The sequence below is a fragment of the Typha angustifolia genome, chromosome 8 (assembly GCF_048772165.1).
Source record: "Typha angustifolia cultivar Huaian chromosome 8, ASM4877216v1, whole genome shotgun sequence".
Classification (NCBI taxonomy): Eukaryota; Viridiplantae; Streptophyta; class Magnoliopsida; order Poales; family Typhaceae; genus Typha; species Typha angustifolia.
This window is the reverse complement of record NC_133246.1, coordinates 12875236-12902776: the sequence shown is the minus strand read 5'-3', so window position 1 is coordinate 12902776 and position 27541 is coordinate 12875236. Positions and strand designations below refer to the sequence as shown.

The 27541-nt window shown below is 35.0% G+C and overlaps 3 protein-coding genes across 6 annotated transcripts; 1 reads left to right on the top strand and 2 right to left on the bottom strand.

Annotated features, from left to right (window-relative positions):
• Positions 1–167: 167 nt before the first annotated feature.
• On the bottom strand, positions 168–6060 carry LOC140765485 (uncharacterized). 4 transcript variants are annotated; one of them, XM_073104599.1, is made up of 9 exons: positions 5927–6058; positions 4370–4538; positions 3911–4214; positions 3195–3809; positions 2799–3107; positions 2617–2706; positions 2418–2516; positions 1675–1856; positions 168–709 (listed from the first exon to the last, which is right to left on the bottom strand). In XM_073104599.1, the coding sequence occupies exons 2-9, from the start codon at positions 4442–4444 to the stop codon at positions 530–532; spliced, it is 1854 nt and encodes a 617-aa protein (XP_072960700.1). In that variant the 5' UTR covers positions 4445–4538; positions 5927–6058; the 3' UTR covers positions 168–529. The 4 variants fall into 4 exon arrangements, with proteins under 4 accessions (XP_072960700.1, XP_072960699.1, XP_072960702.1 ...); XM_073104598.1 differs by having other exon boundaries at positions 5898–6045; XM_073104601.1 differs by lacking the exon at positions 4370–4538 and having other exon boundaries at positions 5927–6060.
• Positions 6061–7852: 1792 nt separating this feature from the next.
• On the top strand, positions 7853–18641 carry LOC140766108 (protein DJ-1 homolog B-like). Its single transcript, XM_073105534.1, has 8 exons — positions 7853–8059; positions 8135–8335; positions 8429–8578; positions 15483–15665; positions 16802–16882; positions 17662–17862; positions 17950–18090; positions 18180–18641. The coding sequence occupies exons 1-8, from the start codon at positions 7910–7912 to the stop codon at positions 18375–18377; spliced, it is 1305 nt and encodes a 434-aa protein (XP_072961635.1). The 5' UTR covers positions 7853–7909; the 3' UTR covers positions 18378–18641.
• A 2881-nt stretch (positions 18642–21522) lies between these two features.
• On the bottom strand, positions 21523–27197 carry LOC140764680 (protein transport protein SEC13 homolog A-like). Its single transcript, XM_073103366.1, has 2 exons — positions 27040–27197; positions 21523–22734 (listed from the first exon to the last, which is right to left on the bottom strand). The coding sequence occupies exon 2, from the start codon at positions 22694–22696 to the stop codon at positions 21788–21790; it is 909 nt and encodes a 302-aa protein (XP_072959467.1). The 5' UTR covers positions 22697–22734; positions 27040–27197; the 3' UTR covers positions 21523–21787.
• Between the last annotated feature and the right edge of the window lie 344 nt (positions 27198–27541).

Here is a 27541-nt window from a genome sequence, read left to right as displayed (position 1 = left end):
CCTGCATTTGGTTGGATGTTTGGACAAGGTGTAGATTGTAATTGCTATTTTCATAATAATTTTCTCCTTTTATTTTCAATTTTCCTTTTCTAAGCCCTAGATTCAAGTAGTCATTTAACTAGAAATGGATTTGCCAATAGTAAGCATCACAACAAAGTAAAATAGGATATCAAACTCAAAGATAAAATTATTATACAACAAGGAGCACAGCCCTGACAGATACATAGGCATAAAAGACCTAGAATTAGTATATGACTTTGTCGCAACCTAGATCACAAGTATATAATCTCCCCCATATAGACTATAATCAAATATCACCAATAAGTATAAAAAAAATGAACCCCGAAAATGTTGAGCTAACAAACTATATAATAAGTACTTTTCGCAACATAACACATTGCAGAAAGCAATACGGCATATTATCAGTTATACTAGACTGACTCATAGTAGCAACATAACCTCTCTCCAGGTTTGCCAGGGAAAGAGCTAAGCTTGACTGAAGATTATTTGCTACTTACAAGAAAATAATTCACAGGAGCTCCCAATCTGACGAGAGAGAATCATGCACACGTGATGAGGTAGAAAATGATGATGGGTGACTTCTTTCTTTGTGTTGCTTTCGTAAATAGACACTCCTATAAGCATTGCGCAACTGCTTGTTTTCCTTTAACCATCTTAAGTTTGAAATAACGGATGCTTTGAGTTTTACCTGTGAAAAAGGTACTTAGTGAAGATCTTCATAAATAGTGTTCATGATGCAAACTCGGAATTGTGCAACAATGTAAGCAAATATGCACACAATGGAAAGAAAGATGTTTCGTATATCATTGAATAATAAGATAACCTATATGATTGTCTACAATGATGAAGGAAACAGTTGTAATGGAATATGCAAGATGCCAAACCTAGTCGGAGAAAATAATTACAACTGAGACGAAAATAAAACCTAGCATGTGTTTGAAGCAAAATACATCAGGGCATAATTGAGTTGTCATGTGTATCCTATCATAAGTGTAGTTTAATTTGGATACTTCAGGTTGGGTTCAGAATGTGCTTGATCCTTGTTATCTTGTAGTTTCTGATCCCTAGAGCTAGAAAGATCCAAAGATTGACTTCAACTTCATGGGAGGGTTAGCATAAAGGGGAAAAGATGCTACACTAACTATTGTAGCTTTTTTAATCAAAAAAAAAAAAAAACTATTGTGGCTTTGGTCTCTACTGTCTACACTCATTCAAACTTCTCTCAACTTAAGACTATAATTACTGGTGCAGCTTAAGCAGAACGTAACTTTAATCAATGATGATCAATGATCATTGGAACAACGAATAACAGATAAAAGAGAAAATAATCTACAACTGAACCTTTATGCGAACACTAATTGAGTTTGTATTTGATAGAGGAGTCTTGAACATACATACTCTGATGACCAAGTCACAACCGTTAAATATGGAGTGATAAATAGTTAGTTTGATGTGTATACACTAACATACCGCTTTAAATGAAAATGTATCACAATTATGTAAGGCAGGTGAGATTATGTGTATCAGAAGACATAGGATTATGTTAAAGTGCATAGATTCATAACTTTGTCCGAGTGAACTGTTAATATCTGTCAGATGTAAAAGAGAAGCAGAAACTTATGAGTTATGAGGTCATGCATCAAATTCAATTACCCAGTACGGCTTTTTCTTGCTTTCCATAGAAGAAGCTAAGGCAAGTTCATAATTCTCATCATCACCCCAAGTATCGTCAAGATCTACATCTTCAAGATCTCCTAGTATTGTGTTCAGATCAATGGTCTTAATACTGTTAGATATCTCTTCATTTCTGGAGCTGTATGAGATTTCTCGAATAGCTGCAACCATGAAGCAACTTATCAGGAACTTGAAAGGTCAATGAACATTATATTTAGTCGTTCATATATTCAAATTTTTAGGAAAATCCTTAAGCTATATGCAGAATGTCTTATTATGAATGGGAAGAACGAATTGCAGGCAACATGCCCAATTGATTAAGAGGTTCAACATGGGACCTACTTGACAAATAAAAATTGAACTAATGGACATACTTACTGCATTATGAATTTCCCTACAAATTACCAGTTTTGTTTGTATGCTAAAGATGACTATCCAGGAAATAGAGATAATAAAATCAAAATTATCCATAAACACTTGCTGATTAAGCAAGTTACAAGTTATCAATGAAAGGACAATAAATAAGGGAGAACATTCAGTCAAGAGCAAAACATTCAGTATACCCTAGTCTGACATTAGTTAAAAGTAAAATCAGACACTAAGATAATATGCATGTGGTGACTGTCATGAAAATTCACTAAAGAAAATTATCAAACTGATTTATGGAAGATCTCACTTCAAAGAAATTATATTGAAGAAACCTCAAATAGATAAGCACAAACCAAGATATTGTGGTTGTTCAAAAATCTCTAAGTTGCTGAGTTCATCTTCACTCCTATTTGATTTCACACGAACCATCAATTCTCGAGATGTCGAGATATCTATCATGACATAAAAAAGGATAAGATAAAAGAGTGAAAACAATCCTCCCCGATAGTACAATGAGTAAAAACCCTACGGTGTAGAGAGCATAATGCATACCGTATGATTCATTTGGCAAGGAGCATCTTGATAGCATCAACTCAACAGTCATGTCATTTTGATGGGTCTCAGATGTAAGGACTTGATTGGCTAGTCAAAGAAATATTAACGAGTTAAAGAAAAAGTCACTGCAAGTTAAATATCAATAAAAAATTTATTTCAGTTTGCTAAGAAACTAGAACCTGGAATGTTGGTGGCAAAAGGTTCCTTCTCATTGTCATCACAAGCAATGCTTCGACTCAAACCATCTTGAGCAACATCAATAGATGCTGTTGGACTCAAATCCTTCAAAGAGGAAATGATTGACTCCACTTGTGTACAGCTTGATATTTCTTCAGAAGTATTTTCATAAAGAGTATACTCTGATTTGTTGTTCATAACAGTGGAATCATCAATCGGTGCATTAACGAGTGCTCTATCTAGCGAGTTACATCTTGTCAGCATCAACTTGACATTTGTATTGTTTTGATGATCCTCAGATGGACAGTTGGCTGGTCAAATAAGAATTAGATGAGTTCAATAGTCACTGAATTTAAACATCAACAAAATTTTCATTTTTGTATTTGCAAGAAAAGCACCTGGAACTTTGGTTGCAAAAGATTCCTTTCTGTTATCATTGATAGCAATGTTTTGTCCCAAGTCATCCTCCAATGGACTAATTGTTGATTCCAGTTCAGCACAAGTTGATATTTCTCGAACTGTAACTTTATTAAAATTATCCTCTGACTTGTTGATGTCAGTGATAGGGTCTCCATCATTTAGTGCATCAACAACTAGCTCTTTATCTGGCAAGGTACATCTGTCCTGTGTCAACTCGACATTCATGTCATTTTGATGGTCATCAGATAGGACTTCATTGGCTTCATCCAAGAAACTAGAATGATAAAACTTGGTTGCAAGAGATTCGTTCTCATCATCATCACAGACAATGCTTCGACTTGAATCATCAAGAGCAATGTCAAGAGACATTGTTGGACTCAAATCCTCCAAAGAAGAGATAGCTAACTCCACTTGAGAACAATTTGCACTTTCATTAATAAGACTGTCTTCTGACTTTTCGATGATATGAACAGTAGGATCACCATTAATTGGTACATCAACAGCCAGCATTCCATTTGGTGTGGTACATCTTGGCAGCATTAACTGGACACTCATGTCATCTTGACGGTCCTCAGATCCGAGGAATCCATTGGCTGGTAAAAGAATCATCGATCATTAATGAGTTCAAAAAAGACCCATTGAATTAAAAGAAAATTAACATAGTTTTCACTTGTTTCTGCACAGAAACTAGAACCTGGAGCCTGGGTTGCAAATGATTCCTTTCCATTGCCATCACAAATGACGCTTTGATTCAAAGCATCATAAAAAATGGCAAGACCTGTTATTTGACTTGAATCCTCCAAAGAAGAAATGGTTGATTTCGCTTGAGCACAAGTTTTTAAAGTTTCCATGGAACTGTTATCCTCCAACTTGTTGATGTCGGTGATAGGATGTCCATCTATTGTTGCATCATCAGCTGGCACTCCATTATCACCGGTAGGGGAATCAAACCAATTATCAGAAAGCTCATCAACAAGCTTCCAAACATTATTCCCAATCTGTCCACAGCAAAAGAAAAAACTAAATATCATTTCTTTACAAATGTGGAGAAAAACAATCAGCGATTAGATTCTCTGGAGTCCACCAGAATATGAGTAAAAACAAGTCATACCAAAAGAACTCCCTAATGAAGTTTATGATAAGTAGAAAAGACCTGAACTATATGTTTAAGAGTTGATGCCTTTCCCCAATTCTGGCAAATTTTGTTCAATCCCAGTGAATCATCCATGCTAATGCCTCCTAAACGAGGAATATCAAGAAAATCTCTGTCAAACTCCTCTATTGTTCAAGTTTTCTTATATCGGTCTTCCAGATGTGGTGTCCTATTCAACAGCAGTTAACAGTTCTTCAATTCAGCTTTAAACCAAACACAAAAAAGAAAAATGGTACAAAAAGAATGTAGATAATTAAAATTGTTAAGTGAGAAAAACAGTAATTTTTTTTTTTGCTTAAAAATAGAAGAAATGCAACTTTGTGTAAACTAAACTAAACTGATTCACCAAGAAACCACTCACTGACAAGAATGCAGGAAAAATTGAAATAGTGTTTGCTCAAATATTATTATGGCATATAGCCACTATTATCAATATCTTCCAGTGAACTGTTTTCCAATTTAATGATATTGAGATGTCAAAATCATCCTTTTGCATCTTTGGTGACCTTTTAGATGTGTGAAACAAAATAGAAAAAGAGAAAAGATATAAAGCCCTACAAAGCCCTTAAGCAAATGAATCCACTTAAAGGTGAGCTAACATGCCCTTAACAGTTAAGATTTAAGGCAGTCTTTTGGGAATCAATGAACCATAGACCTAATAGTTATCAAATATGGAAGAAATTTAGTGCTCGACCCTCTAAGTACAATTTCTTATAATATTTTCATTCAGATGTTTCAAATATGTGAGAAACAAAATACAAAAAGAGAAAAGATATGAAGCCCTATAAAGCCCTTAAGCAAATGAATCCACATAAAGGCGAGCTAACATGCCCTTAACAGTTAAGAGTTAAGACAGTCTTTTGGGAATCAATGAACCATAGACTTAATAGTTATCAAATATGGAAGAAATTTAGTGCTCGACCCTCTAGGTATAATTTCTTATAATCTTTTCATTCAGATGCAATATGTAAATTATGCTTTTCACTAGAATCCTCACACTGAAGTCTTTTGTTTTTCAACATGATTGTAAACTTTTAATTTCCTTCAATCTTTAACGTAATACAACAAACTAGACATGTGAAAATCACCTTCTCACACGGTCACACGTTCAATAAGGAATTAAGCTCTGTTTGAACAAGAAAGATATCATAAAAGAACTGTATTCTACTTCCAATTATTGCCCGAGTTTCTATGACTTAAAATTCTCCCTTCAAATAAAACAAAATCATTTTATGAAATTTTAATCTTCTAGTCCCAACAACGCATAATTATCCTCTCTACTAAGTCAATCATCTGACTATTACTGCTTGGAAATCATCGAGCAACAAAAAGATGTACAGATCAAACATGAAAAAAGTGCAAGCATTGATGGAAGACAATATCTCATAACCTAATTGTAAAGTAAGAAAACACAGCTTCTTCCTGAACAATTCCAAGAGAAACTAAACGATATAAGCAGGGATAAACAACAAACCCCAGAAAGTAATGCGATAATGCAAAGCTTGCGAGAGAGAAAAAGAGAAAATACTTGCGAAGAGTTTGAAGCTGCACGCTTACGTGATTGTACAAAGAGATGAAGAGATTACGGCCAGAGATTATAAATACGAGAAAGGAGGAGTTTGACTACAAGTAGACTTTCTCGGAGAGTAGGAAACCTCGGAATATACCACGGACTGAGCGTTATTCGGGTCGATCCCAACTCTGAGCCCGACTAGACTTGGAATAATTACTTTATAAGTTAAATGTGTACTTTTCAAATAAATCTACTCTCAACTTTAATTAAGTCAGATCGAATCGGATCAGATTATTATAATCGTAATCAAGCTTATGTCCGGTCTAATATAGATCGGGCATCATAATTTACCGATGCACTGTTGAAGTAGGGCTGGCTTAATACGAAGTCATCTTCTAGCAGATAAGCGTGTATAAGAGCTTCAATGCGAAGAATAAAACCACCACTACTTGTAGCAGAAGATGCAACCAAACACCTAATAACCAATTAAGATTAAAAAAAACAATCATGATTAAGAGAGTCTGTAATTTTTTTCAAAAATTTTAGTTTTAATTTGGATAAGTAAATCATGATAAGAGAGAGTTATCCTACTTTTGAAGATTCCTATTTGCCTCATTTTTTTTTCCCCAAACCTTAGCCACTCGCATTGGAAGATTTAACTCAGGTAGAATATTGTAATGCTATATGCTTCCTAATATATATGTATATATATATATTAAATAGATATTGGTATCTGGATTTATAAATACTTGATAAATTATATTTTAAAAGAATTGAAAATTTTGATTATAGAAGAATGATGACATTTGAGATTCAATATGCATCAGATTTTTAAGAAGATAAGTTCAGAAAATAAATTATTTAAATATAACTTTGTAATGTGCTACAAAGTGAGTCTTGCCGAATTAGAAAAATAATTCATAGATTTTTGTCTATGATAACTATAATCTTACTCAATGACTGATAGAAAAGTTAGTAGGGCATTGCAGAGGCACCTATTGGGACTCTAGATGGATCAGCTATTTAGAAAAATCTTAAGTGTCATTCCGATAGTGATTAGTAGTACGATATGGCTATAAGTCAAAATACTCATTAAAGAAATAATATGACATTTATTAGTTTTATAGATTTCTATGACATACACTTTTAATAGAGATCAATTCTTATTATATTAATTAATTTAATATGAGATATTATGAATGGTATACAATTGATTTAGTATATATTGGATATTGAAATTTAGCACGAGAAACAAAAAAAAATCTATTTTCCAATAAAGCTTATATATATTGTTATGATTCATTTTCTGCTATCATATATATTATATGTTGATATTTGTCATTAGACATATTCTTAGTAGAATGAGCTTGCTGATCGTTTAACTCATGAGGACTTATTATTTTGCGAAGAATCTAAGAATTTGATTAGTAAGAACTCTAAAGACTGAGTACTTTTTATTATATTAATCTTATTTTTAAGATTCGATTATTGTTTAGACTTTCGTATTTTTCCAAATCAATTTTCAGACTAGAGAAGAGATAATGACAAGTAAGATAATATTAGACCAACATCCTTTTTGAACCAAAGGATTCGACCAGCTTGACTAAAAAAAGCTTTCCAGATCTGATGAAAGCTAGGCCAGTTTCAAAAGAACCAAGCTACTAACTTAACAGACAAGCTATAGAACGGAAAATGCACTAAGTTGGAAGTAATTATATAAGCAGAGAGCTTAGAGAGGTGATGGCGACCAAGGAGGAATTGAAGACAGTGAAGGCGATGGAGAAGGATTTGAAGAGTTAGAATAAGTGGGTTGCAGGGTTGGGTTATTGATAAGGGTATTTTATTAGTGGCCTCAAAAACTGTATGGGTAAACGGGTCGGATGATATTAGTATATTACTAACCGATCCGGTCTGCCTCTGAGTTTAGCCTCATATGGACTTGGATTAGTATGTGACCCGCCTAAACTAAACCCACACATCACTCAAGCGGACTCTGGCACTTTCTAGTCCCAGAAGATTCTCCAAAAATGGCCACGCGGCATCTCGCACCTCTCCCTCTTCCCCTCTTCAAAAACCTCTCGCCACTCAAGCCCTTCCTTCCACCTCGAACTCAAACCTTTCTCCCCCCTCTTCGCTCCTCCTCGATCTCGCCCATGGCATCTCCTCCATCTAAGAAGGTATTCTTACATCTCTCTCTCTAAGTCACCCTCATAGTCTCTTATGCCATTCTTCATTTCCTTGGATTCGACCAGGTCTTAGTCCCCATCGCCAATGGCACGGAGCCGATGGAAGCGGTGATCACCATTGACGTCCTCCGCCGCGCCGGCGCTGACGTCACCGTCGCCTCTGTCGAGAAGGACCTCCGCGTTGACGCTTGCTGGGGGATTAAGCTCGTGGCGGACGCCCTCGTGTCCGATTGCGCTGACTCGGCCTTCGATCTCATCTCCCTCCCCGTACGATTCGAGCTGCGTCGCGGAAGAGCTTGTTTGATTGATTTGTTTGTGGTTTTGTTCTTGATCTGGGTCGGTTCTTTTGTTCTGATGCAGGGAGGAATGCCTGGTTCGGCTAATCTTAAGGATTGTAAAGTGTTGGAGAATATGGTGAAGAAGCACGCGGAGAAAGGGGGGCTTTATGCGGCGATATGTGCGGCACCGGCTGTGGCACTGGGATCCTGGGGTCTACTTAAGGGGCTGAAGGTGAAATCTTGATCACTTATCTTTTTTGCTTTACTGGAATGATAGTCATATTTGATACAGCTTTCTTTTCTAGCTGTAAATTCCTGTGGAAACGTCAACAAATGAAAACGTTCTCTCTAATTCTGAACAATCAATTAGTAATTGTAACAGTAGACTATGTAGATGAAAATTATGTGCTCAGTCACAAGTTTTACCTGAAAAGTTGAAGTCCTTAAGTTTCGATTAATTATTCCATGAAATTCATTTGTATGATAGTGTATATTGGACTGAAGCTGAGGTCGATGATTTCCACCTCATATTCGAGTTGTTCAACAAGTGAGCTACAATAAGATGACATGCATGATGACTAGCATGACCGATTGCCCCCAAAAAGTACCCGAAACAACTATAGCAAACAATTGATGGTTGTCGAGTCCGTAGGGAGACTATGGCAAAGGATACACTACACAGAAGGTAAAGAAATACCGAGTAGATCACTGTTTATATAGAAGTTTAAATAACAGTAAGCAAGTAAGATAATTTAGAAAAAGAGAAACTAGGTGTCAGGGGTATATCGTACTTTTTGGATTTTATCTACTCAATTTCTTTCTTTTTATAATTCAATTTGAAGGTTTCACATCTCAAAGCCCAAAATCAGATGATTTAAATATATAATACGAAAGAAAACCTAAAGAAATTCTAATGGTTTCTTTATCACTTATTAAGCATATAGTTAGCATTTAGTAGGGGTGGCAATCAGGCCATTTAAAGCGGGTTTGGGTCGGGTCAACTTCACTTTAACACGAACACAACCTGATTAATAAATGAGTTATATTTGGTAGACACGAACACGGCCTATTATTAAACAGGTAGCACAATACGACTCGTCTAATCTGTTTAATAAACGATTGTGTTAACACGACATATTAACGCGACATGATAACCCGTTTAATAAACGGGTTGTATTAACACGACAAGATAACCCGTTTAACAGGATATGAATAACATTCAATTTTAACCTTACATAAAATTTATATTTATTAATTAATCTTATATAAATGGTATACTATACAAATAAATAGCATACGTCCAACTCAAAACTCATACAACATAACAATAACAATTCTAATGATTCATCAAAACACTAATCCATACAACAAAGTGTAAAGTTCAGAACAAAATTCCAATTCTTAAGTTCAAATATATACAACAAAGTTTAAAGTTTAGAACAAAATTTCAACTCTTAAGTCCAAATATATACAATAAAGTTTAGAAAGAATTAATACAATAAATTTTAGTTCCAACTCTTAAATCTAACAATTCCGTAACAATCAGAATAAAGTTTAAATTTTACAATCCATTACAAATTACAAATAGTTTAAAATAAACAAACAACAATATTAAGCTCTCCATTTTATTGTCCAAAGATCATGAGGTTGTCAAAAATAATAAAAAGAGAACGTAAATAACTAAGATAGAAGATAAAGAGACAAAGTTGAAATTCTCATACCAAATATTAATATTAAATATATAAGATATAGATAGTGAGAAATTATTGCAGTAAATCATTACAGTAATTAAACAGATCTAACAAATAAAACCAATTAAACATATCAAGGCAGTAAAACAAATAATTAAACTGATTTGCAGCTGCAACCCTTGGTTTGACAACTTCACAATTTGCTATAACAAGAGGATTGGGAACACTGCCCCATTAGTTTGGAGAGAGGACGTGGAGTTATTTCGAGGTTAGTTGCACTTCAAAGATATGCATAAGAAACATGTGTTAGTGGATAAAGTGTTGCTTAAGTAGGGCTCGACAGGCAGTGGATAAAGTGTTGCTTAAGCCTTCAACCATAAATACAATTCATAATAAATCAATACAACAATTCAATCACTAATATTAAGTAAATAAAACCAAGTACTAATTTTAATTCTAAATTTTAACTTTCAAATCTAATAATCTCATAACAAATACAAGAAGTCTAACATAGTTTCAAGCTTACAACTCTACCACTAATGTCCAACATTAAATTTATAATCCATTATAAACTATAAATAGGCAAAAGTAACATTGAGCAATTTGTTTTATCGTCCAAAGATCATGTCCGATCACAACCCTACGAAAAAATAAATAAAAGAGAATGTAAATAACTAAGATAGGGAAGATAGAGAGAGAAAAAGCTTATATTCTCATATCAACTTTCAAATGAATAAATTAAGCTCTGATAATTAAGTAGAGACAGATATCATATGACATTAATAAGAGCTATTAACCCATTTGTTCCTATTTGAAATAAATAAGAGGGCATATATTTCCTAGCTCACTCTAAATAAGTAGAATATTTATAAAGAGGTGAATAATAGAGGTCAAGACATTTCAACAAACACATAATAAGACATTTCAAAAAAATCTTATTTGACTAACAAAAATTAATAGCCTTGGTAAACAACAATAGGCTTTCAAAAAATGAATCTCTTATAGCAGGATTATAGATGTCAATCTCTTGATGAACGCAGTTAAGGTCACCAGTTAGAATTACAGGTTTAGACTTCTCCAACTCCTAGACAAAACGAAAGAATTGCATCAATTCGGCACCACTCTATCAGATAAAGCAGCTGCAGCAGAATTGTTAAAGAAAGAATAGTACTTGATCAGTCAACTGTCACATAAGAATGAACAAATAGGAAACTGAATGGTCTTTCCAGCATGATCTAAAGCAATGGGATAGATGAGAAAATGGCAATAAAGAACTTGCCTTAAAGAAGTCAAAATTAGTAAAACTTACTTTCATGTGACTGCTAAGAGATTAATCCCATTCCTTAATCCCATAACTCTGAAAGCAAGATGTAGTCAAGAAAAGCAGATCTTTAGAGATGCTTTTAGTATGTTTAACTACATAACAAGAGGCCATTAGAAACGAAAGAGAAAAGATCAACTACCAATGTTCTTAGACCACTACTAGAGTTTGGAACATATCCACTTATCAAGTAAAATTTCTCAAACTCCACGGTCACAAGCGCCCTTTACTATCATGATCTGGAGTAAAAAAAAAGGGATATGGTGAGGGATCTCTCATCGGAGAAGACGGATTCGATAAAGATGTGGTCAGATCTAGTGAAGACGGGTTGGATCCTTGATGCACTCCTTGCCATAGCCTGCAGTAAGCATAGCGGCGACAACGACGACGAGGATATCAAGGGTCAAGTTGCCAGATTGCGGGAGATCGAGGTTGAGGAGGGAGTAGAGGAGGAGGAGGAGGTGGAGCTTGACCACGAGGCGATGCATGACGAACTGGCAAGTTATATATACGGGAGGTTGAGGTCAGGGAGGGAGAGAATGAGCTTAAGACGGCGCATGGGGTGAGAAAACTAGATGAGGAGATAGTGTGTTAGTTAGGTTAGGGCTTATGTTTAGAGTATATATATATATATTATTGGGTTGGTGGGTTGACCCGACCCATATATTTAAACGAGTTAGTAATGTAAACTCGAACACGATCATATTATTAATCGGGTTAGGCAGGTTGACTCGCTTACAACTTGAACCCAATTAGACTAAATTCAAATCCGATCACGAGCTGGATTATCATGTTAGGTTATCGGATTGGGTCAATGTCTTCCACTAGCATTAGCAATGAAGCACAAACACCTCTATCTAGGGGAAGTGCTAGTGTCGGACATGTGTTAACACGGGTTAGAAGTATTCTAATTTTAAAAAAATAAAAAATAAAATGAGACATGACGTGGACATAATGTGCTGTTATTAGGCAAAACGGGTCGGGTTTGAATTATTTTTCAATGACCCGAATCCAAACCCAAAACAAAATAATCAAACCCCCTCACCTCTCAGCCCTAAAAAAAATCCCAAATCCTCACCTCACCTTAAACCCTCACCTCATCTAAAATCCTTGAGCGGAAGAAGGCAGTGCCATAGGCTGCTAAAATCCTTAAACCCTCACCTCATCTAAAAGCAAGTCCTAGGTGATGGTTGGTTGAGAATGACAAGCAATTGAACATGGTGAGGGCCACAGGCTGCTAAGAACGGCGAGTGCGACGAGCAGCTGTGCACAGTGAGGGCGATGGGCTGTTGAGCATGGCGAGGATGACGGATTGCTGAGCACGATGAGGTTCTTCTCTCTCTCCCCACAAGCCACTTTCATTTCTTCCAAGTTCTAATTGGTTGATCTCTCTTCCTCCCTCCCTCTCTCATTCACTCTCTCTCTCTATTTCCCTACCTCTACTCTCCTTTGAACCCTTTCAATCTTTTATGTTTCCTTTAATTTTTTTATATGATGGTGCTTAAATTTAAATTTCTGTTAGTTATTTTAAATTCTTATTAATGTGATAAACTAATAATGTGAGAGATTGATAGGCAGAAAAATTAAGAGTTAAATTGTTTAGAGTTTAGACCTTTCTGATTTCTTTCATTTTTCATCTATTATTAATTTGTTAAATTATATTGAAGCTTCTCTCTTTGTCAAATTGTCAATTTTGCTAATACATATTTCTCTATTAATGTAGTTTTATTGCTGTTGAAGAAAAATGAATATTGAAAATACTGATTCTAGTTAAAATACTGTATCTTTTGTGGATGATAATGCTTATTTGTGGAGATATGTTACTAAGATGGAGAAATTGAGAGAAGGTGGAGGAAATCACAATTTTAGATGCAATTATTGTTAACAAATCTACAAAGGATCATATTATAGAGTAGAGGCTCATTTGCTAAAAATTAGTGGGCATAGAATTAGAGGTTGTATAAAAATGAGTAGTGAACATGTTATGGAAATGAAAATGGTTGTTGATATGGCCGAGTAGATAATTTAAAATTTGATAACTAAATAAATTCCTTTGCCAAAATTTGTGCAAGTGGTATCTTCAAGTAGCTCAATTGGAGGTGTAGGTTTGATATAGGAGGGACATCAAGAAAAAAAAAGGAGCAACGAAAATGACATATTGAAAAGTCATTTAATTTTGATGCTCACAATTAATTATATTGTGAGATTGTAAGAATGTTTTATTCAGCTGGGTTGTCTTTTTATTTGGCAAGGAACATTTTACTATGTTAGAGCCTTTCAATTTGTAATAAATAATAATATGTCTGGATTTGTGTTCCCTGGCTATAATATGTTGAGAACTACACTACTTCAATAAGAGAACAAATATTAAAATGTTATTAAACCTTATTAGAAGCACATGAGGGGAGAAATAGGTAAGTATTGTATGTGATGGTACTGATGCACAGAGATTGCTTATAAATTTTTTAGTGGTGACTTCAGAGTCCATCTATATTCTTAAGGATTGTGAATTATGAAGAAGAACATAAAGACAAATTCTTTATCTCAATATTGTATGCACTTATCACACTCTCCAACCAGCTTATTCCTAGGCTCTAGCAATTCAAGCGTAAAAAACAAAAAAAAAACTACTCAAATGGTTTAAAAACAACAAAACTTGTAGATTATTTATGCCACTTTCGTAGGGAGCACAGTTTAATTCAAAAACTCATGTATTTAAACAATTTAAGGAATATAAACTTAATGCTAGATAATAAGATCATCAACTCCCTAGTGTTAAACATCGCAACCACTAAAATAAAGAGAACTAAGTGATGTGCTCAAAAGATTGTCATATGTATAAAAGCCTTCTACCTCCCTTTAGGTAAACACCTAAATCCATGACTAGAGTTCATTTTTTTAATGCCTTCTTTTTCATTAATCCTACCATTCTACAAATGCTTGCCACTTCTTGAGGCAATGATACTCCATACTTTAGTAGAATTAATTTGCTTTTCTAACGTGAGGTAAGCTCCCCTTTTGATGCAAATCTCACCGCTTTTTAGGTGGCAAGGTTCAGTACTTGGTAAGACATTACTTAATTTTTCAATGTATAACAAAATGGTGATTACTTAAATGAAGTTCTAGGTTAGGTTTATGTCAATTTAGCACGATCCCTTAAACATACGACATGAAAGTGCGTGAATCACAATATCATCATTAATTCAACAATTAACTATGCTATCAATAGGAAAAGTAAATTTTGCATAGTGATACACGTGTATATCTCGCATAAATACAACCAAGTTCATAGTATTGAAATGATAACACAAGTATAAATAAAATAAAGTCCTAATAAAGCTCAATACTCAACATACACAATGTATTCTCTATCCCAACTTAAGCATTGCATTGTCCTCTATGTAATGAAACATAAAGAATAATAAATAAATAACCTAACTAGAAGGAAATCACCTAAGATGTTAGAGCAGGTGCAAAAGTTCAAATAATGCAACTCTGAAAGGCAACAACAAAAACAACCCAAGCCAAGTGAAAGGTTGTGATTTTAATCGTGTTGTTTCAGACCTTCTAGCAAATTTACCTAACTCACCCTTATGTATTTGCATAAATCCATAAATATCTCTATTTCCTTTTTCTTTTTGGTAACAATGCATAAAAGCTTAAAAAAGAGAAAAACAGAGAAATAATAAAGAAGAGAAGCTACTTTTTGGTACAGCAATTTCGTAAGCTTGTCCCTTTTAGCACTCCTCACTGAACCATCTCCCTGGCAATGACGCCAAAATTTGATTGCCCCCAAGAAGTACCCGAAGGTATAAAGGTCGATCAAAGAACAGTTTAATTGAGACAAATGGTGATAAAGTATAATTGTTAACTCTGAACTGCATGGAGAAATAACACCAAACAAGTCACATTGAATCAAACAAACAAATACAGTGGATCTAAATTGTACACCTGTTATTGAATATCAATTGTGCTTCATACTTTTCTATTGCTTGTGGGACTAATCCTCCTATTTGATTTTCAACATTGTGTATTTAACTAATTTGGTTCTCAATTTACATGGCAGATTAGGATCATTGATTATTGATTAATAAATGGTTAATTAAGGCCAATTTCTTTTGTAGGCAACTTGTTATCCTTCATTCATGGAGAAACTTCCCTCTGAGGCTACTGCAGTAGAATCAAGGGTACAAGTGGATGGCAAGGCAGTGACGAGCCGTGGAGCAGGAACAGCAATAGAATTCTCTTTGATCTTGGTGGAGAAACTATATGGGAAAGATAAAGCTGATGAAGTTGCAGGGCCTATGGTAAACAGATTCATTTATTTTTGCACATCTCTCACAGTGGTTTTACGTTTTTCAGGTTGATATCTTTAGATTTGGCATATTTTTTTCAGAACAATTGTTAAAAGCTATATAATGAGACTTATTCAAGTGATTTGACAGTAAGCTAGAGAGGGCACTCAGTGGCCTTTAAGAAAATCTTTCAGTCCCTTTCCTAAATGACATTGATTATCACTGTGAGTGATAAGAAAATGAGTGATGCACTGATCCTCTTCTTCCATTTTGACCTACCAGATGCCTTATTATTTATCATGAGAATTGAATATCAGAAGTATGCTTTTCTAGTTGAATCTTCCATGCTTAATCTTAAGAATATTTGTTAAGACAATTCAACAAATCGAGACCACAAAAGAGGTCTAAAAGAGTTGTCTTCTCCTAATGCATCTCTGCCAATTGATTCTCCTTGATGATATATATTTAAAGTTACAAATTTTAGATCCTTTTGATATTTACACCTAATATTAGAGGATGCTAAATGCTATACAACTTGGTTATCCTAATTACGCTACCTAACTAATTAGAGCAAATATGTGCATTCCAGAGTGTTGTAAATTTGATAATCATATTTATGATTTCAATGAGCACCTGTGTTACTACTGTTCGCCGTGGAAGATATTTAGTCATGCTGAAAGCCTGAAACATACCAGTAAGCTTGTAAAAAAGTACAAATGCATCCAAAGTAAGAAGATAAAGAAATTCATACGGGAATAGTACGAAAAAACTCGAAATAATGGAAATTTGCATATTCACCCTTTAAAATCTAGTTTATCTATATTTGACAATAATTCGTTAGGAAGTAGGAATTCAAGTCTTCTAAAGGGAAGAATAGAAGGTGTCTACATAAGCCTCTTAGGTATTTGACTCTGCTGCACTAGTTTTCAATTTTTTTATAAAATGGCATGAAACTCCCTGTGAAGCTTGATAGTACTATGCATACTGAGTTGTAAACCATGAGAACATTTTCCTCTGGAGGAAGATTCTTAATAAGTAATTGGCCTGCTATCAATTCGCCATGCACTCTTCTCTTTATGTTTGTGCATGTAAACTCACCTTAGTAGTATTCTTGTTATCTAAAGACTATTCACTAATTGGTTTTTCAGGTTATGCGTCCTCAACATGATGTCGAGTTCGTGCTGAGGGAACTAAACTCTGTTGAGTGGAAATGCAATGGAGCACCTAAGGTAAGTGATAAAATGATAGTAGTATGCCTCACTTTTCCTTTCTGCAAAGTATGGAAATGCAATGAAGCACCTAAGCCTCTAACTTTTATTCGAAGAGTGCCTTCCGCTATTCAATTGTATATTCAGTTGTAGATTGTCTAAAGTATATGACATTCAGAACTTCATATCAGACTTTTTCCATTCAATTATTTGTTTGGTAAGAGCTTAAACTTATGTTCTAGATCCTTAACTTTTTAATCATACTAAACATCATATAATCTATTCACAACTTCATATCTGACTTTTTCCCGGCCTAATATATGTTTGTTTAGAGCTTAAACTAATTCTCTAGATCCTTAACTCTATAATCATAGTAAATTTCATATTTCATCATATAATCTTGCAAATAATTTGGTTCATTTAGTTATCCCCTTGATTCTTTGAGTTCCTCTCTAGAAACTTTTAAGGAGGGTACCTCAGCCTTGTGGAGCTTAAATGTTTGAGATATTTCAGGGTTAATATATCTTTACTCTTAGTTTGAATAAAAAACAATCTACTCCCTGTACTTTCTTCTGTATTATTAAGCCTCTATGGATTTTTTATTTGATTGCAATTATTAGGTTCTCTGTCCAAAGTTAATGATGCACATGCTTTTTTATCCTAAAAAGTGTTTAAAGTTCGAACAAAAGTCACGTTACCCTACTTCTGAGAAGTAACTTATTTCAACTATGATAAGGAGTAACATAAGGGACCATGATATCAATGCTCTGAATGGTTATTCTTTTTCTGCCTGTTTCCAGATTCTTGTGCCTGTTGCCAATGGCTCAGAGGAGATGGAGGCTGTTATCATCATCGATGTTTTGCGGAGAGCAAAAGCTGATGTCACAGTGGCATCTGTGGAAGATAAGCTAGAAATTGTGGCATCTAGGAAAGTGAAACTGCTAGCTGATATGTTGTTGGATGATGCTATTAAGATGCAATATGATCTTATTGTTTTGCCAGTAAGTAGTTCTGATCAACCGATAAACAATTAGCCTTTTCTTTTACATGTGCATGTCTTGATATTTCATCCCCTTCTCTTTTTATAGGGTGGGCTTGGTGGTGCCCAAGCATTTTCAAACTCGGAGAAGCTTATTGCTTTGCTTAAAAAGCAAGCAGAATCAAATAAACTTTATGGGGCCATATGTGCCTCCCCAGCTATAGCCCTTGAGCCTCATGGTTTACTGAAGGTACACCTGCAAGAACTAGCTTAATATCTAACAACCCAAAACGAAGATAAATAGCAGTTATTTAACTTCAACAATTTTTTTCTTTGTAGGGGAAGAAGGCAACGGCTTATCCAGCCATGTGTAACAAACTTGCAGATCAAAGCGAATGCGAGAACAGGATTGTGGTTGACAGCAACTTGATTACAAGTCGAGGCCCTGGAACTGCCATGGAGTTCTCTCTCGGCATTGTTGAAAAGCTTTTTGGACGGGAGAAAGCACTTAACCTTGCTAAGAGCCTTGTTTTCTAATAATAAGTTTATCCAGATATCTCAATTTGCGCAAGTGCTTTGTGAATACATGCAGTTTTCTGTGTCATCGAGAGGATTTTAAATCGTGAGATATGTACGAGGTGAGTTTATAAATAATGGTCGCTGATCAAGTATATGGCTGCTAGTCTCGATGTACCGTATCATACTTGCATCCGCTGTTTAATTATGGGAGCGTTTTCTTGTATTTAGGGATATATGTTTAAGAGATTGTTTGCTAATAAATAAGTGTTTGGTTTATTATAATTTATAATATTGTATTGTGATGTGTGTCGTGGATTAAAAAATAATAAATTAAAATTTTGAAACACTGTATGGTTGATAGAAATGAAGTATAGATTGTGTGAATTATTCTCAATAATTATTAAAAAAATGTTTTTACTTATTATTGGGTTGTTCACCTATTATTGTAAACTACAGTGACCTACGAAAAAGACGCAAGAAATCTGCAATAGATGTCTCACATATACTATACTTTAATTTTGCTACAAAATGAATCCAAATTACAACCCAAAAGCTATAACAGAAGATATAGAGAAAAATTTATAATTTACTTTATGTTGCTTAATTCATTGTACCTCTTCCATTTCACATCTTTCACATATCTGCTCATAAACTAGCAAGAACTGTCTTTGAAGCCCTTTCTTTGTTCTCTATGTTCCGGAATTCTTCAATCACTTCTTGCTGAACAGCAAGTTCAAAATGACCCTTCTGGGATTCTTTTTTTCTTTTCCCGCTGTCTCTCCTCTCTTCCTCCTATTTCGGTGTGTATTAGGCTCCCTGGAGGTGTGTCTTTGTTCCTACTCGTCTCTATCGAGCAGTTGATCATCTCTTGGATCTAACTGTGATGGGCATTGTGAAAGGAAAGGAATCACAGGATTCTCAGGTAAGAGACTCACACCAGTTCATGCCTCTGGATCTCCTTCTCTAGATTCTGTATAAATATAATTGGGCCTTGCACATTTATCTATCTAAAAATGAGAGAGAAGACTCAAGAATATTAATATTATTTTTATATAACTGCTATAGAATTTTGTTCTACATATTATATTTGTCGTTATATAATCAGTATATCATAACAATTATATCCTTAAATAATAAAATATCTTTACCTTTTCACATAATTTTTGAGAGGAGAAGGGTTTTTGTTATAATTAATTAGATTTAATTGATTGAATCATCTTTAAAGAGATTAATAATTTTAACGGTAAATATGATATTTTGAATGATGTCACGATGCTTAAAATTTATATACTACTACTACTACTACTAATAATATTCTGAATGCGGGACAAAACATTAAAATCGAAATCCTTATGGGACAAAACATTCTGACTGCGGTACTTCTACTTCTGTTGTTGGGATCTCTAACTGGTTGTGGATTAGTTTGGTGCTAAACGATCTAACTGCAAAACACCTTCCTTTTGTTTGAATGTAATCTGACTGCGACTCTCGCCTCGAGATTTCGAGTGTCTTGGAAGATTTGGGATGATGAATTCGGAAGAAACTGGTGTAGTTACGAATTAAAGTATTTTAGTAATCTAAACAAAGAAGGAGACGAGCCTTGTATGATTCTACTGCTTGGACAGTATATTTTGTAACTATATTTGCAATTTTTCTTCCTCTTTGTACAACTCCATGTTATCAATTTCTTTCGCTGAGAATTAACCTTCGGACAAGTAGAATTGTAGGTCAATGGTGGTTTTGGAAGATTTAGAGAAGAATTCTTAATTGTGACTTGCTTTCATCTTCCTGAACTCATGGCAATAGCTGCTTTGAAACTGCTCTTCTTTTAGATGGCTGAGGGTGGCAAAAGATGAAGTAAGCAAAGGAGGGTGAGTTTGGGAATTCAGATGAGGTACTAGTTGTGTAGGATTATGATCAGGAAAGTGGGTATATATCAGTACAAGATCAAGAGTTTGGAGGCCATGAGGTGGCCACATATCTCGAATCCTTCAATGAACAAATGGTTGACTCCACTTCAGCACAAGTTGATATCTCTCGAACTGTAATTAATTTGATTAAAATTATCCTCTGACTCATTGATGTCAGTGATAGGGTCTCCATCACTTGGTGCATCAACAACTAGCACTCCATCTGGCAAGGTACGTCTGGCCTGCGTCAACTCGACATTCATGTCATTTAGATGGTCGTCACATAGAAGGTCTCCATTGGTGTCTGCCAAGAGACTAGAACGATAAAACTTGGTTGCAAGAGATTCGTTAAGTAGTCATCACAGACAATGCTTTGACTCGAATAATCTCGAGCAGTGTCAAGAGACATTGTTGGACTCGAATCCTCCAAAGAAGAGATAGCTGACTCCGCTTGAGCACAATAAGACTATCCTCTGGCTTTTTGATGATGTGAACAATAGGATCACCATTATTTGGTACATCAACAACCAGCATTTCATTCGGTGTGGTACATGGCAGAGCATTAACTGGACACTCATGTCATCCAGACGATCGTCAGATGCGAGGAATCCATTGGCTGGTAAAAGAAGCATTATTGAGTTCAAAAGAGACATTGGATTAAACGAAAATTAACATAGTCTTCATTTGTTTCTGCACAGAAACTAGAACCTGGAGATATGGGAAGATGAAAAATTTAAGACGAGAGAGAAGGAAAGCTTGGGCATCTCCCTTAAGACTTTCAGCGCTAGGTTTTTCATCCCAGAGAAAAGAAAAAATTCATATTAAACACCTCTTCTTATCCAACATAACTATTTTTATGCTATTTTATTTGTGAGGGAAAAAGAGTACGAACTCTGATATATTAGAAGCAGCAACAAAATGTAAACATAACTATTACATCCTTTCATTCCTTTTTTTGTAACTTTTATTCTATCCTTATTTTTTCTTATCCCCGACAATCCCATAAAGAATCTAATTCTCCTGTCAGTCTATGTCAATTGGTTCATTTAAGTCATTTCACTAGCAATCTACAACTTGATAATGTAGCAGCAACATTAAAGTTAAAGGCAAGTTCGTAACTTTGAGCATGTTAATAAAAGCTAACGCTCCATCCATCAGTCAATTTCTATATCAGAAAGTACTACGAATCAAGTTCACATGAGGCAGCCTATATTATGGCCAATAGGCTATAGTTTATAAAGGACATCCTCAGATCACTAATTCGTCCTGTATTGAAGCAATTAATCATTATTCAAGAGGTCAAATGAAGTTCTTTTGAACATATCAGAGCAGTATGAAGACATAGACCTACTCATTCTTGAAGTAGACACAGAGAACAGCAAGAAAATGGATAGGTACTACCATTGTAGGCTCCAAAAGCACACGTTAGATCAATAATGAGGGTGAACGAGAAAGTATATTATAAAGACCAGAGACAACCACTATCTAAGGGAAAAACCTAATTAGGATCACAGATCTCTAGGGCTCCACAGTTGTCACCTGCTGCCATTCTCCATCCACAGCTTCTTTCCACAGTGTAACATTATTATGTCCATCAGCAACAGCCAATATATTTCCTGTCAATGACCAAGATACCCTCCAAACGGGAGCCTTAAAATCATTGAGGATTCTGCCCTCCCACTGATCACCTTCCTTCGCCACTGTCCAGATAACCACTGTTCCATCCTGAGAAGCACTAGCAATCGTGGTCTTAGGTAGTCCCAGGTTTGGTGCCCAAGCCACATCTCTTACCCAATCCGTATGCATCTGAAGGGCAGGAAAACAGTCCATCTTCCAACTCCCATTGTAAAGCTTCCACACTTTGACTGTGTTATCACAACCGCCAGAGGCAAGCTTCTGAACATAATCAAATTGTCCAGAACCAACCAGGGCACCAGGTGCCATTGAAGGAGCCCATGAGACTGAGGTTACTCCGACTGGGTGAGCCTGATCAATTCTCGTGGTGTCCCAAACCCCATCAGCTCGAGCTGTAAACACTGAAATATTACCATCCGAAGATCCACATGCTAAGCATAATCCAAGTTCATGAGGTGCCCATGCTATGGAGTTGACGGAGGACTTGTGCTCAGTAAAAACGTGAGCCTGAAGCCACTCATCAGGCTTGTTCCCTTCCTTCCATATTATCACACGTCCATCATAGCTGCAAGAGGCAATCATAGAACCAAACTTAGGATGGGCCCATGCTACCTGCCAAACTGGGCCTTGGTGTCCACTCAGGGTGGCAAGGTGCTGATGCGAGGAGCCACTAACACCTACAATCTTAATAGTTGCATCAGAGGAAGATGTTGCTAGGCGCTTTCCATAATAATCCATGGACACATCATGAACCACATCTTGATGGCCTGTTTCTATCTTCTGAGAAGGCATTTTCCTGTGCAATAATCTCTAGACCGTTGGCACCCAACCTACACATTAATGAAAAGAAAAAGAATTAGTTTCTGAAATTGCCAAACTTGTGGCAACGATACATGCTCTTTAAAGTAATACGAGAAGAAACGATGTATAATATAGAGTTCTTATGTACTTAAAAATAAACGTCGCACCAATATCACCTAAGCCTAATCTCATATCTGAGTAAGCCTTCTAGGTCCAAAATTTGCAGTTATAATACAGATACATCCTCTTGATACTAATGTTTGATTTCCTCAGGGGAGCAAACCTTCTTACCACATACCATTCTTTCTCTGCAAACAGGACAACCCTTTCCAAAATCAGTAGAGTATCATTCCGAAGTTCCACAAGAACCATACCCTAAATAAACAATGGAAGAAAAGAGGAAAGCTCCTATACTTCAAGTTGCAAACAACAAAACTATCAACGGAGTCATGACACTAATATCCTATCTCTCTTGTACAACCACATTGGTGAAGATGCTTACAAGATATTCTAATGCTTTAACTATCCTAAATATAGAAATATCCTTAGTTACAACATCCATTACCTTTGACAATTCTAGGCATAAACAAAACCATTTCAATAATTTACCAGACAAATTCCAAAACTAGTTTTGCCCCTTGAATAGTATACACATCTTAATCATGCGTACAACAATACATAACTAGTTTTGCTCCTTGAATAGTTATACCCATCTTAATCATGCATACAACCAAGCATAACCATTTCAAATTCCAAAACTAGTTTTGCCCTTAGATAGTATACCTATCTTAATCATGCCGACAACCAAACATATTAAATAATCTACCAAACAAATTCCAAAACTAGGTTTGCCCCATAGATAGAATACATGTCTCAATTATGCCTACAACCAAACATATTCAATAATCTACAAAACAAATTCCAAAACTAGGTTTGCCCTTAGATAGAATACATGTCTTAATTATGCCTACAACCAAACATATTGCATAATCTACCAAACAAGTTCCAAAACTTGGTTTACCCATTAGATAGCATACCCGTCTTAATCATGCCTACAACCAAACATATTCAATAATCTACCAAACAAGTTCCAAAACTAGATTTGCCCCTTAGATAGTATACTGGTCTTAATCATGCCTACAACCAAACATAGCCATTTCAATAATTTAAACAAATTCCAAAACTAGGTTTGCCCCTTAGATAATATACCCGTTTTAATCATGCCTACAACCAAAATAACCATTTCAATAATCTACCAAACAAATTCCAAAACTAGTTTTGCCCCTTAGATAGTATACTGTCTTAATCATGCCTACAACCAATATCCAAGTGTTTTGCCCCTTAGAAAGTATACCACCTTAATCATACCTTTAGATAGTATACCCGTTTTAATTATGCCTACAACCAATATCCAGGTGTTTTGCCCATATTTATCAAAATCGGACCGGACGTTAAATTGGTTAAAGGTCAGGTTACTAGGTTATTTGTTTAGCCAATGGTTCACCCGGTCGGATAGTTGATTTTTTTAAAATCTTTAAGTAATATATAGATAGTTCTGAATAATTCTAAAAATAAAAGAATATCTACAAAAGTAATATAAGTGTATCAAAACCTATGTCAAATATCCTCATGGTTAATTTTCAAAGTAAGTCATTTAATATAAAAAGATAAAAATACTATTGACCAAGAAAAATACTTGAAAACTAAAATAATGATATTTTTATGATTTTTCTATTTAAATTGTTCATATTTTAATGATAGTTTGCTCCGAGGGGTATTTATGCAACAAAAAAAAATTAAAAGGTATAAATGCAAAACCTATGTATTTTGAGTGATATATATGTAAATATGAATTTTAGAGGGACATACAAGCAAATAAGGACCTTTTTAAGGATACATGTGCAAAAAAACTAATTTTAAGATATAAATATATTATAAACTAAATAATCCTAAAATTTTAGGACTAAAATATTATTAATTTTTATAATAGAATAATTAAAAATTAAGGATAATTGGGTAATTTTTGCAAAAATACTTGACCCAATCGGTTCTCTAAATACTAGCCCGGTTGCACGGGTCACTAATTCAACCGCCGAGTTAGTCGATTTTTATTAGGTCAATTGCTTATCTTATTTGATAACAAAACCGAATAGGTTCAATGGTTTGATTAACCGGTTCACTGGTCTGACCACCCGATCCGGTCCGGTTCTTGATAACTATGGTTTTGCCCTTTAGATAGTATACCGTCTTAATCATACCCTTAGGTAGTATACCCATTTTAATCATGCCTACAACCAAAATAACCATTTTAATAATGTACCAAACAAATTCCAAAACTAGTTTGGCCCCTTAGATAGAATTAATTTAGTATAATTAATTTGGCTTTTTAATATAAAGTAACCTTCCCCTTTGAGCAAATCTCACCGCTTCTTGAGGCGGCAAGGTTCAGTACTTGGTAAGACATTACTTAATTTTTCAATGTATAACAAGATGGTGATTACAAAATCAAGTTCTCGGTTAGGTTTATGTCAATTTAGCACAAACCCTTAAACATACGACATGAAAGTGCGTGAATCACAACATCATCATTAATTCAACAATTAACTATGCTATCAATAGGAAAAGTAAATTTTTGCACAGTGATACACATGCGTATCTTGCATAAATACAACCAAGTTCATAGTATTTAAATGATAACAAGTAGAAATAAAATAAAGTCCTAATAAAGCTCAATACTCAACATACACAATGTATTCACTCTCCCAACTTAACCATTACATTGTCCTCATTGTAATGAAACATAAAGAATAAGGAACAAGTAAATTAACCGGAAGGAAATCACCTAAGATGTTAGAGCAGGCTTGAAAGCTCAAAATATGCAAATATGAGAAACAGCAACAAAAACAACCCAAGCCAAGTGAAAGGTTGTGATTTTAACAGTGTTGTTTCAGACCTTCTAGCGAATTTAACTAACTCGTCCCTATGTCTTTGCATAAATCCATCAATATCTCTATTTTCTTCTTCTTTTTTATAACAATGCAAAAGAGTTTTTTAAGAAAAAAGAAAAACAGAAAAACAAAAAAGAAGGGAATGAAGCAACTTTTTGGTATGGCAATTTCTTAAGGTCCCTTTTAGCGCTCCTTGCTGAACCGTCTCCCACCAACGATGCTAAAATTTGATTGCGCCCAAAAAGTACCCGCAAGTATAACGGTCGATAGTAGAATAGTTTAAGTGGGACATGGAGAAATAACACCAAACAAGTCACATTAAATCAAGCCAACAAATATAGTGGATCCATATTAAATTGGCCATGCCAAGCACCTAATATCTCATGCAATGGCTAGATTAGGGAGTTGAATCATTACTGAAGTAGGATTTTGACATGCAACTCAAAATGCCATTAACTTAAATTGTACACCTGTTATTGAATATCAATTGTGCTTCATACCTTTCTATTGCTTGATGGACTAATCCTCCTATTTGATTCTCAAACAATTGTGTGTTTTAGCTAATTTGGTTCTTAATTTACATGACAGATTAGGATTACTGATGATTATTGATTATTGATTAATAAAGGGATAATTAAGGTCATTTTCTTTTGTAGGCAACTTGTTATCCTTCATTCATGGAGAAATTTCCCTCTGAGGCTACTGTAGTAGAATCAAGGGTACAGGTGGATGGCAAGGCAGTGACGAGCCGTGGACCAGGAACAGCCATATAATTCTCATTGATCTTGGTGGAGAAACTATATGGGAAAGTGATGAAGTTGCAGGGCCTATGGTAAAAAGATTCATTCATTTTTGCACACTTCTCACTGTGGTTTTACGTTTTTCAGATTGATTTCTTAGATTCAACTAATCATTCCACATTCCACAACAATTTAACATCTAAGAAGATGAAACCACATCATTCAAATTATATATAAGTAGCTGATCTAGAATTCTAATAAAGCAACAGATCTGGAAATAATTCTGTACGAGTCTATCTGAAAAAACTGTGAGTGAGAGAGGATTAATTAAACTGTAATACTTAAGTAACCATATCAGAAATTCAGAATAAAGTAACCATACTTAATCATGTAATACTTAAGTAACCAAATCAGAATTAATTAAACTGTAAATAAGGCAGAGAAGAAAATCTGCACAATTTTAAAGAAGAAAATTCAGAGAACAAGGGAGAAAAAACTGAGAAAAGAAAAGAAAAAAGAAAATCTGAGGAACGAAACTGAAAACAGAATTTGAGAAAGGGATAGTGGAAGAAATCAGATGAAGAAAATTCAGAGAAGAAACTGAGAAGAAAAAAAAAGAGAGACAATTAGAGGGATAAGAAAATACCGGCGCGAGAGAGTGAGAGAGTAAGATCGTCGTTGTCGAGCGCCGAGAGAATGGTGTCGTGCGGAGCAGCGTCGTCCTCGTCGAGAGAGAGAGATGGGGTGCGGGGGGTGGGGGGGGAGCTAGGGCACGAAATGCTTGAGAGAGAGAGGGGGAGACCGAATGGGGATGGGGGGTGGGTGGTAAGTTAATAAGCGGGGTGGGAGTGGGAGTTAAGTTAATAAGCTTAACGGGTTTTTTAACAGTTTAATTAGCCCAATTAACCCAATAGATTCAAAACGTATCCAGCGGTATCCACTTCATACTTTAAAAAAAATGTAACTATTTTAATTCAGAAACTATGAAAACATACGGGATACAGAAACTTACCTTTGTTACATCCTTGATCGTAGATGTCTAAAAGAATTATTTCTCTCCTCATGATCTCTGCTAATAGATTCTCCTTGATGACATATATTTAAAGTTATAAATTTTAGATCCTTTTGATACGAAACCTAATATTAGA